At 36.0% G+C, this 11,469-nt stretch overlaps 1 protein-coding gene across 5 annotated transcripts; it reads left to right on the forward strand.

The window, feature by feature from the left end:
* The first annotated feature begins 5,541 nt into the window (after positions 1 to 5,541).
* Positions 5,542 to 11,256, forward strand: LOC132166768 (Transducin/WD40 repeat-like superfamily protein). Of its 5 annotated transcripts, XM_088511488.1 has the most exons (9): positions 6,394 to 6,524; positions 7,009 to 7,376; positions 7,583 to 8,760; positions 8,851 to 8,941; positions 9,118 to 9,275; positions 9,384 to 9,435; positions 9,531 to 9,610; positions 9,702 to 9,795; positions 10,398 to 11,256. In XM_088511488.1, exons 3-9 carry the CDS (start codon positions 7,759 to 7,761, stop codon positions 10,946 to 10,948), a joined length of 2,028 nt encoding a protein of 675 aa, XP_088367614.1. In that variant the 5' UTR covers positions 6,394 to 6,524; positions 7,009 to 7,376; positions 7,583 to 7,758; the 3' UTR covers positions 10,949 to 11,256. The 5 variants fall into 5 exon arrangements, with proteins under 5 accessions (XP_088367613.1, XP_059433635.2, XP_088367614.1 ...); XM_088511487.1 differs by lacking the exon at positions 6,394 to 6,524 and adding an exon at positions 5,542 to 5,779 and having other exon boundaries at positions 7,009 to 8,760; XM_059577652.2 differs by having other exon boundaries at positions 6,378 to 6,431; positions 7,009 to 8,760.
* Positions 11,257 to 11,469: the final 213 nt, after the last annotated feature.

Consider the following 11,469-nt stretch of genomic DNA (forward strand, 5'->3'; position numbering starts at 1 on the left):
AAAAACCTTTAAAAGTAATCAAGTACCTTCATACATGAACTCTGAGAGTGGCTAAATCACCTACAAAACCCTAAGAGATGGTTGACCACTTCAAAAACAGCTTACTACGTACCTCCAACAATCGGTTCGAAAGGATGACCAAGCCACCCCACGACCTTAGAGTGATTCAACCAGCGCGGCGCAAAAACACATTTCCAAGGGAAGAACAAACCACTTGATGATATGGATAAGGAACATCATGTTGCTTGGTTGGGCAAAAGTAGTGACTTGGGTATATAGTTTTGCATTTTCCATGAGTTTATTTTATTGAATTATTCTTGTATATGGTGAATGAGAATCCATCCAAATAGATGTCAGAAATTGGGTAGGTATCGTGGCTACTTTAATGCCATCAAGGCGGACTCATAATTAGACTGCCACAAAAAAAATCATCACCGGGTCCTACTTCGTGAGTGCACAGATTTATCTTCATGTGATGTCTTAATCCCCAAAAGTTGAAAGCTCCTTTATTATTGTAGGCAGATATTGACTCACCACCTTCTTCATCGACATATGACTTCAGCCCATTTCTAAGCTCAAATGGGTACAATAATTTGTCTCCAAATCTTTTTTGGTTAGAAAATTCGACCTGTTTAATCAAGTGAATATGTATTACGGTGAAACAAATATGTTGTTTTAAAATGATGGTGCATTGGCAGGTGGCGATCGAATAAAAAAAGAGTTTGGAAAAGAGATTGAGTAGGTATACAAAATACGAAAGCACATGGTTCCACCGATCCTGGCTTTGGTAGTTTAAGCAATGGAGGATCCTCGTGTCTCGACTCTCGAGGGCAGTCTCTAATGATGAATTAATTAGGAGTTAATCTCCAAACTGGGGCAGAGAGATCTCCACCAAGAGGCATGGATGCCAGAGGAGCAATATTGGAAAAGAAAAAGAATGGATATCAAAAAATTTTGAAGGTCGTCAATGGGCCACGTGAGATGGATGAGATGAGCAATTGGCCTCTGGGCAAGTTGCTGGGTAGGACATGGGAGAATGTGCTTGCAAGTCAAATTCCATGCAAGTCACTCAGGTGAGTCTCCACGACACCAACAAGAGGGCATGCGAGTGGGGCTGGACTTTTATTTAATAATATATATATATATAAAATAAAAAAAGTATAAACCATGCAAGGCTTAAGGGCCCAGCCTTACGTCAACGCTGATAATTTTTTACACAATTTGAATTTAAAATGAAATTTATACGTTAGGGTTGAAAGATTTGACACGTTTAATTAAATGAAAAAAAATTAAAGTTGATTCATGCCTCGACATGATTTGAACTCGACGCTCGAATTAAAGATTGATAATTTGTAACACGACCCACGAACTGATTACATAATTAATAAGTGTTAAGAGGTCTAACTCGTTAAATCAAACAAGTAAAGTTTAGGTTGACTTATAAAACATCATGCTAAATTATCTTTCTTCACTACTTGCATTGTTAATGGACTACGTACTTCCTTTAGAGTCAATGAAGTTTACTAGCACTCCTGAGCTTGGTAATTGGCCACACATCTACTCTAATCTTATCTTTGATAGAGATTAAAAAGTAGTAAATCTAATAATCATTTTCTTCAAACCACACTATCATGATGGAAAGAGAAGAAAGAAACGTAAACCATTAATTATTTGGCACAAGGGAAGACAACCCGTTAGTGTATTGTCTTGTCTCTAGAAGGAATGGTGGTGAAAAATTCCCTTAGTCGTCTCTTTTATTACAGTAATTCGCTTTATAAACTCAACGGAACAATCTACATGAGTGTGATGTGATGTTATATAGATGAAAATTAAAAGTAATTATAGATAAATTTAATTGTGTACAATGGTTAAATTTATATAGTAGATAGAGAGAAGGGTTTTTTAGTGGAAATCCGGAAGTGTGAGGGCAATTAATTAATATGAAATGGTATTATTAAACAGAGCGTGCACCTTTTGTCTTTTAATGCGAGGAAATCGAGGGAAGATTAGAGCGAGATATGCTGGTGCGTGAGTGATGCCCTTTGCATTCTTATATGGTGCTTAGGTGGCTCATAAAGTTCCCTATTTCTTATTACATTAATCACATATCTACAACTTTATTGTATTACACACTCACACACAGATATATATATATATATATATATATATATATATGCATGCTCTCCTGCTCTTCTGTCTCTTTCTCTCTCTTTCTCTTATATATATATATATATATATATATATATATATATGAAGCACAATCATATATAGTTGGGGATTTGAGAGCTCTTTACAGGATTCAGCTATCGTTGTTTGCCGACCAAAACGAGGTTAGAAGCCACATATCCCAGCATTTTCATACATTTGATATATGTTGTTGGATGAGTCTCTACTGTTATCGCTTTCATATGCTTTCAACGTCGTTTATTTTTATCTTGAATTCATTTCATGAAAACTACGCATGGGATTGAATCAAATGTGCATTTCTTAACTCTTTCTGTGCATCTCTCTCTCTCTCTCTCTCTCTCTCACAGAAAAAACGAAAGGAAGAAAAATCTTGAAATTTGGATGAATCATTTGGTTCACATTTTGAGTTTTCTTTTTCTTCTTTGCATGTCATTAAATGTTAAATGAAGCATTAATTAATATTGTGGAAATATTATATGTTATTTGCTTAATTATCTCTTATATATATATATATATATATATATATATATATATATATATATATATATATAAATGCATGTTTGTTTTACACACATTTCCAATATATGTCATAGAATCTAAATTAAGAGTTAATGAATATGACAACTAAATCTAAACGCGTTATATATTGAAAATTCAAATGAGAATGATCGATTATTGGTAATGCAATATAACCAATAATTAATCAAAGATTTTTCCCCAATCCAGAAGAAATAAAATCTACGTACCCAACTTGCCGCAAAAGCTATATATATATATAATGTTTATTGAGATAGGATTTTGGTAACACTGCTATTAATAATCTCTTGATCAATAATCTCTTGATCATTATCTTGATACTGCCTTTTAGAATATAAGAGCAATTTTCCTCGAAATGAAGAATGTTAGGTTTACAAACAAATTTTACAGAAAAACTTTTACAAATTGATGTGGCACAACATGATTGAATATAAGATAAGTTCAAATTTAAAAAAACTTAATTATGTTGTACCACATTAGTTTGTAAAAATTTTTCTGTAAAATTTGTTTGTAAACCTAGCACTCTTCATTGGAAATTCCCATCTCCCCAAGTTTCCGGCATTAAGTGCTATATGTTTAGTTTTTTTCGGTCATTCAAATTTAGGGAAAAAAATTTAGACCATTTAAAAAACTAATATTTTTTTTTTACAGTTTGACCCAAAAGCTGTATAATTATTATTTTTTTTTAAAAAAAAAGTTATTGAAGCTGCTGGCTTACAAAGGTAGAGTTTGACCTAAAAGCCATGGAGAACAAAAGTAATATTTCATTGGAAATGTGAATGGCCTAGCTTTAGCAGCAATAAAGTAAAATGTGCTAAGCTAGGTAGAGGTAGAGCCCCTCTCCTATCTAAGTAGAATTTTGATGGTGGAGGGGGCCATTTGAACTCTAAATTTGAAAATTCTCTTGATAATGGACAAATTTTAATCATCTACTTGCCCTTTTTTCCTTTATTCTATATTCTGTCTGCACTTTGTTTCTGAACGGAACCTAGCTATTATTTTTTGGTACATGGGTAGTGCTCGTGCGGTACGTGTATAATATATATATAATCTAATTTCTTGGTAACCCAAAACAACTGGCATTGCCAGATCGAGAGAGCTTCGCATGCATTTGACAGTCCATCATCGTTGGAGTCGTCTAATCCATACAAATATATATTTTTTTAGTGCCTTCTTCTGGATCTCACAAGTTAATTACCTCTAACTTAATATTGCTTTTAATATTATTACAAGTGTGATAATATTAATTAACTATGTCACCATCTTTTTGCATCATTTTTTTTTTTTTTTTATCCTTTCTTATGAATTTGCTATGTATATATTCTCAGTCGTGCTCTTCCTTTTCTATCTTTTCCCCGAAGAAAACATGAAAATTGTTATTATATGTTTGTAATAAGTATATAGAAAATCATATGAAGTTCACCAATAACAAGCTTCTAACCCTAATGGAGTTATAGGGCGGCCAATATATTGTTTATCCTCAGGTGTATAAAACCGAATAATTTATTGATCGCTCAATAACATTTGGGTTTGTCATTTTAAGTTGTACGTCCTACCCGTTTTAGCAAATCAAAATTCACAATCAATAGAAGTCTAATTAAGAAAATATTATAACATGTTAATGTGTTTTAGGGAGTGTTTTATGTTTTTGTTTTGAAAAAGTATTTCGATATGACATAAACGTAAAAATAGATTTGAGTGTTTTATGTTTAAGATTGTTTGTTAATGTTTTTATTTTCAAAAAAAAAAAAAAAAAAAAAAAAAAGTGAGAAGAAGGAAACTTTAAGCAACAAAGCATTATTGTTATGCTTTAGTATATACTACCATTTATTGCCAAAATATGTCACAAACATAGCCTAAATTGTTGTCGGTGAAAGAGAGGTTTACCATGACGATTAGCATCAATAATTCATCCTATACTTTTCTAACAGACAAGCACATATGGTATTGAGGGCCACCAGAATAGAGTCCAGCCATATATAAACATTAACAAAATTCTATCACTCACATCAAAAGCCATGCATGAATTTTGTTTCTTTCTTACACACAATAATTCTAATTCCATTAATCCTTAAATTTAAAAGCATGTATTGTTTTTCTCTCTCCAATTATTTCTTTATTTTCTTTTACTTTTCTTTTATATATGTATATATGTTAGAGGATCCATCTATATTCACTACAATGAAAAAATGAACGGTCCAAAAAAGCGAATTAGAGTGATTTTTATGTAATGATTCGGCCTATCCAAACGACCGGCTGGTTTGGGTGACCGAACCATTCCCTTACGCAATTTATGGCAAAGGGTGGTTAAACTACCTTACCAAAAAGCACTCTAGACATTAAACCTTTCTTTCTGCATTATTGGCATAAATTTGGACTTAAAAGGATTCATTTCATTTGAATTAGAGAATATCTAGTTAGTTATATTAGAGGGATATTTTTGTTCTTTAAAAAAATGAGAAAACAAAAATACTCTTCTATTATAACTAATTAAATATTATCCCGTTCATTTGAATCGAAGAGGATCTGTTCGCAAAAATTGTGACCCATGCATTAACCCCTGGCATTGCATGGGATTCGCATCCTACTTTAGATGGTGGAACGAAATCAACGGTTGAGATTTGAGAATTGGGAAGCAGTGGCCACAACCCTGACTGACCGGCTGCCCGTGGTGTGTGACACTAGGATTTTTGGAAGCTTCGAAAGATGCTAAGAAATGTTTATCCGCCAACCCATTGTTGATATTGATGGCGGTGGAAAATGGGTCAATGATCCATCTCATCACCCCCTCTTCCTTTTTTTGCTTTTTCTTCAGAGCATTATCACATCGATTGCTCTTCTCTCTTGCCGTACGATCGCATGCCCTCGTATCCTGCAACTTTCTTCGACCGCAAACAGACATTAGCGTTGAACTTTTCCTGCCTCTCTCTTGCAGCCTTGCGGATGGGTCCAACAATACCAAATCTCTGAGCTCAGGCTCTGTAATGGCGAAGATATAGCGTGCTCTGTTTGCCAGAGAGGGTTTCTCTGTTTTTCCGTTGGGGATTTGGGCCACGTGAGTTTCTTCCTATGGCTCTTGATCTTGAATCATACGCTCGCATTTATTTCTCTCTCAAATATTTGCAAAAAAAAGACAAACCCGTTTTCAAAGGGGTTTCCTTTTTGTACGAGTTTTTCCTTTTCTGTGAAACATTTACAGAGGAGCAAAATGGGATTGGAGTGAGAGAATCCCAGAACCCAAAAGTGCTATAACGAAAATCCTTCTCATTGCTGTCTTTGGATTGCTCGCCAACAAGAGCCCAGAAGACCCGGAAATCTGTTCACCAAAAAAAAAAAACAGAAAAAAGAAACAAGCCCAGAAGCGAGAAAACCAGACACGGGGACTAGCTGACTAGCCAAGCTCAATGGCAGAAAGACATACAAATTATACAAAATAAAACACAAAACCCAACAAATGTTGATATCAGAATCGATTCCCTACTTCACAGAGAGAGAAAATACGCTCACCTAGAGAAAACGATTACTCGCACCACTAAAACCTATAAGCTGGCCACAAGTGTCCACTCTACCGCACGAACTCTCTCTCTCTCTCTGTCACTTTTTTCTTTAAAAAAAGAAAGAAAAATGGTAAATAATAGTAGGTTCTTTCCTAGTCTAGAGATAGTAGTATCATAGGGCTTTGTTTTGCTCACAGGCCGGCTGGTCTGGTTCGTTTTCTCCTTTATGTTGTTGCTGCAATTTGTCATTAATGCCTTCTTAGAAATCCTCAAAAGCTTCATAAGATCTTAGCAGAGCCAACTGTACTGTGTTACTTCTTTATTATTACTTCTATATTTTACTTCAGTTCCTCATACTCCTTCTAGTACTACTCTTGACATCTAAAAAGTTTTCTTTTTTCAAGTCGAAGTATCAGCTTTTGTTAGAAATTGCTGAACTGGGGTTCTCAAATTTTAATTTTCTTTCTATATTCTCAACTGGGTTTGTGAATTTGATTTTGGGTTTCTGAAAATTTACCTTTATTTTAAAATTTCCTCAAGTGGGTCTCAAAATTTTGATTTATCTTTTCATTTCCATCATTTGGTCTTCTTAACTTAAAGGTATATATTGGAAATTCCCTCGACTTGGTCTCTAAGATTCATAGAATCATATTGATTATTGAAGTTGTTTCTTTGGTTTTCTATGAACATTTATATTTAACCTTTTTTTTTTTTTTTTTTTTTTTTTTTTTTTTTTTTTTTATAAAAAAAATACTGATATTAATGAACGTTTTTTCATGTTGTATAGATTGGTGGGCTTAGGACCAAAAGGAGAGCTGTAGCGTTGTCGCAGCCTTGCAGAAGTACAACACTAGCTTCTTGTATCCCGAGCCGCGCCGCTCGTGGTTGTCGCTCGTGGCGCTTTGATTGACATTTGTCAGACTTTGTTTAATCTATTGCACAACCTTCTCTTTCTCCTATTCCACCTTTCCTTCTTCCGCCAATCTCTCTTATATACCTCTTTGCCGACCTCCCAATACAGAGAAGAGTTTTTTGGGTTTGTTTTGTATGCGCTCAAAGGTGTGAAATTGACCTCTGAGGTGTTGCATTTACCTCAATTGTAGGGAGGGTCGGTGATAGTGTTGAATTTCACTGTTGCTTTGCATTGAAGCCGAGGTACAGTCTTCGAACCTTGGAGCTTTGTTCTTTGTTTCTGCATTTGATTATTCCATCACTTCCGCGTTTTGGGGTATTACTATTGTGTTTTTTTAATCATATCTTAGGATTAGAACATGTGAAAAACGGTTGTCATTGGTGGTCTCTTGGGTTTGGTAGTTGGTTCCCCGTACTTGCCCACTCTTTTTGATTTACAATATGAATAGTGGAATTACAAGATGTGGGGTGGCCATTGTTTTTACATAATTTGCGAGTGAAACTCGGTCCGTGAATAAGGGCTTTGTTGGATATTTAAAGGGTTCTAACCACTGCTTTGAGACTACCCTGAGGGAGTGTAAGAGGAGTGGTTTTTGATGTGGAATATTGATATTAAGTACAAGACATGCTGAGCTCTGATGAGGGAGAAATTGATGTATTCTTTGACTCGGTGGATCACTTGTCGTCTGAAGAGTTAGTTGTAGATAAAGAAGAGTTAAATTATGTAAATTTAGAGTATGGTATTTGGATGAATGAGCCACTAAGTGTTAAGGAAAGGCGAGATAGTTTTTTACGTGGAATGGGTTTAGCTGAAGCTGCTTCTTCTAAGATTTGTGCTGAGGAGAATGGCTCATCCGAGATGGTGGGATTGGAGAGAGTTACAGAATGCAGTGGAGCGGTCTCAAGCTCTAGCATTTCGTCTACCAATTACGCAGAGGAAAATTTGGTTTGTTGTGGAAGAGATAGAGGCAATCTAGCAAATGCCATGTTTGATGAATTGGAAGAAAAACAAGAGGTCAAACAGAAGGTAGCTCTCAATGGGGAGCATACTTTGCTTTCAACCTCTGCTCAAGAATGTGTAGAGAGTGATGCTCATGCACATGCTCGTGTACAAGAATATAAGAACTTAGATGTGGGTAAAAGGAAATTGAAAAGTTGGTTAAAACAGTTTGTGAACAAGACAAAGAGAAGAGGAGATACATTTGCAGCTGAGGTATCAAAACCAAATTCGGAAATGCCTGTCATAAATAGAATGAAGGTGCGGCAGAACAAGAAGGGGTACGCGGAGCTTACTGCTCTTTACAGTGGGCAAGAGATTCGTGCACACAAGGGCTTAATTTGGACAATGAAGTTTAGTCCAGATGGCCAGTATCTAGCAAGTGGTGGTGAAGATGGGGTTGTACGTATTTGGCGTGTTACATCAGCAGATGCCTCTACTAATTATCCAGTAGTTGAAGACAATTTTTGTACAAAAGTGAAAGGAGGCAAGTCCACTTTTGGGCGAAAGAGGACAAAACATGCCTCAATTGTCATTCCTGCAAAGGTTCTTCACATTGAAGAATCGCCACTGCAAGAATTTCATGGCCATTCGAGTGGTGTGTTGGACTTGTCTTGGTCCAATTCGAATGTAAGTCTCTTGACAATTCTTTTACTTGATCATCTTGGTATATAAGCCTATAATGTGTTTGAAGCTAATCTAAATAATATTTTGCTGCAGTGTCTGCTTTCATCATCCAAGGATAAAACTGTTTGTTTGTGGCAAGTGGGTTGTGACCAATGTTTAAATGTTTTCCGACACAATGATTACGGTATGAATAAGAAAATTAAACTTTTTATCTCTCTGTTCTGTAATCAATACAATAATAAGATCAAACATATTCTTTCTCCAGAATTTAGAGTATGATCATATATCTTATTTCTTTGTTTTCCTTTGCTTTATAGTGTCAATCGATGGTAATATAGTGTTTTTTTTCAATGGAACCAGTGACTTGCATTCAGTTCAATCCAATTGATGAAAATTACTTCATCAGTGGCTCCATAGATGGAAAAGTTCGAATTTGGGGAGTGTCTGAGAAGCGAGTTGTTGACTGGGCTGATGTGCGAGATGTAATAACTGCTATATGTTACCAGCCAGATGGGAATGTATGATCTGAATATCTTGATCTCAGTATAATGTATACAACCTGCTGCATAGATTACAATTTTGGAAGTTTGTGACAATAATTGTATTTTACGTTGTTATGCAAGCAGGGGTTCATTGTTGGTTCCACTACAGGCACTTGCCGTTTCTATGACACATCAGGTACATCTTTATGCTTGGTAGCTCATGCTGAATCTTAATTGTTCTTTTGTTTTTTTCTTCCTTCGCATGCCTAAATTGTTCTTATGGTTTTACAGGGAAACATCTCAAACTCAATGCAAAGATACATATTCAGGGTAGAAAGAAAACTTCTGCCAACAAAATAACTTGCATTCAGGTCTGCTCTGCTCTTGCTATCATTTTTTTTTTTTCTAATATACTCACTATGACATTTTTTGTTAACCTTGGGTGTTGTTCTCTCCTTGCAGTTTTCCCAGGAAATATCTCAAAGAGTTATGATAACATCAGAAGACTCCAAACTTCGTATATTTGATGGGATTGATATCGTCCATAAATTTAGAGGTAGAGGAGTTTATAACATTGAGTTGAAACTGTTAGTGTGAATTTCTGTTTTTAAAAACTCGGCCTTTCCCTTTTATTCTTGATGTTACTCACGATATTAACTCGTTTTTTGAGAAATGAATCATTGAGGACCCCCAAGTTTATATGAACTATTGATCCTATGACTTTCTAAAGCATATTCAGAGTTAGGTAGCCTCCCTTGTTTGTGACCACTTTGATGTATGTAGCATGGAGACAGTTTCCATGTAATCCTGGTTTTCTGCACACATCCTCATGCATATTCCCTATTCTATGAAATTCATCTTACACATACATTGCATTTGAATATGTTTCTTAAGCAGATTTCCCATTTTAAGTAATACAACAATGCCTTCCCATTAGCCTTTAGGGCTATATTCTATGCTTGGATATTCCAAGCATATGCCTGTATGCACAGTTCTCTATTTCTTGGTTTACTTTTTCTTTCGACCATATGCGTTTAACCTGTAATATGAATCTAAACTTGTGATTCACAAGTACGAGATTTACCAATTCTTAGAAGCTAATCTGTTATTTGGTCAACTGTGACGTCATCCTAAAGTCATTGCTACTGATTTCCACAGGTTTTCCAAAGTCAGGAAGCCAGATGTCAGGTTCATTTACTTCAAGTGGGAAACATATAATCTCAATCGGAGAGGACTCACGTGTTTATGTCTGGAACTATAATGGTTCGTGCATCCCATTGTCAAGACACACAAAATCTGTGCATTCCTGTGAGCATTTCTTCTCTGAAGGTGCAACTGTTGCAATACCTTGGTCAGGCATGGAAACAGGACCAACGGGCTCATGGAGAGCTAGTCCTGAGTATTGCTCACAAGCATGGGACCATGGAGAGGCCGATTCTTGGATCACGGATTCGGAACGTTTTTCTCTCAGTAATTGGTTCTCTATGGATGGCTCATGCAGGGGCTCTGCAACTTGGCCGGAGGAGAAACTTCCTCTGTGGGATGTACCAGTTTCACAAAATGAATCTCAGTACCATCAGCAACAGAACTGCAATAATGCCCACAAACAAACAGCAATATCAGACACGTGGGGGCTCGTGATTGTGACAGCTGGATGGGATGGAACAATCAGAACATTCCACAACTATGGATTGCCCATCAGGCTTTAGGTCTTGCATTATTGCCCTTGAAGAATTTTGAGTTCTTAATAGTCTGCCTATATTTCCCTAACCTTATCCACATGCTCAAAATTTCCTAGAATTACAAATCTTCTAACATGTTTCATAAGCTTGTAGATTTGCACTCTTTGGCCAATGTCAGATAGATTATTAGGTCTGGGAGGGCAGGCCAGACAGTTTTTCATTTTTCAACCTTCTTCTCCCTTTTGTGAATGATACCTGATGTATAGAACAACACAGTAAAGAAATACAATTGAATCTTTTGGCTAGTCTAAGCTTGTGTCAAGTTCTTCGCTGAGAGAGCTGGTGTCTGATCCAAGTGTCTATTGCAAGGGGAAGTGGCCATATCACACGATAGAGAGGATTAGGTGCTAAGATGAATTTCAGGTTGGCCTAATTTGGTGGCTTGTAGCTAAATTAAAACCTATAGGTTCTGGATGCGGATTAGGTGCTGCCAAAAACCTACAATACATATGCCGTAGTTTTTCAACGGTTTAGATTTAATTTCATTT

This window comes from Corylus avellana, chromosome 11 (genome assembly GCF_965113065.1).
Source record: "Corylus avellana chromosome 11, dhCorAvel1.hap1.2, whole genome shotgun sequence".
Taxonomy (NCBI): Eukaryota; Viridiplantae; Streptophyta; class Magnoliopsida; order Fagales; family Betulaceae; genus Corylus; species Corylus avellana.

Bases quoted from the DNA above. Each gene is read 5' to 3' on its own strand.
- LOC132166768 (XM_088511487.1), top strand. From the start codon at position 7,759: ATGCTGAGCTCTGATGAGGGAGAAATTGATGTATTCTTTGACTCGGTG. The intron at 9,436-9,530 runs GTACATCTTTAT...ATGGTTTTACAG, and splicing joins CCGTTTCTATGACACATCAG to GGAAACATCTCAAACTCAAT. The intron at 9,796-10,397 runs GTAGAGGAGTTT...TGATTTCCACAG, and splicing joins TATCGTCCATAAATTTAGAG to GTTTTCCAAAGTCAGGAAGC.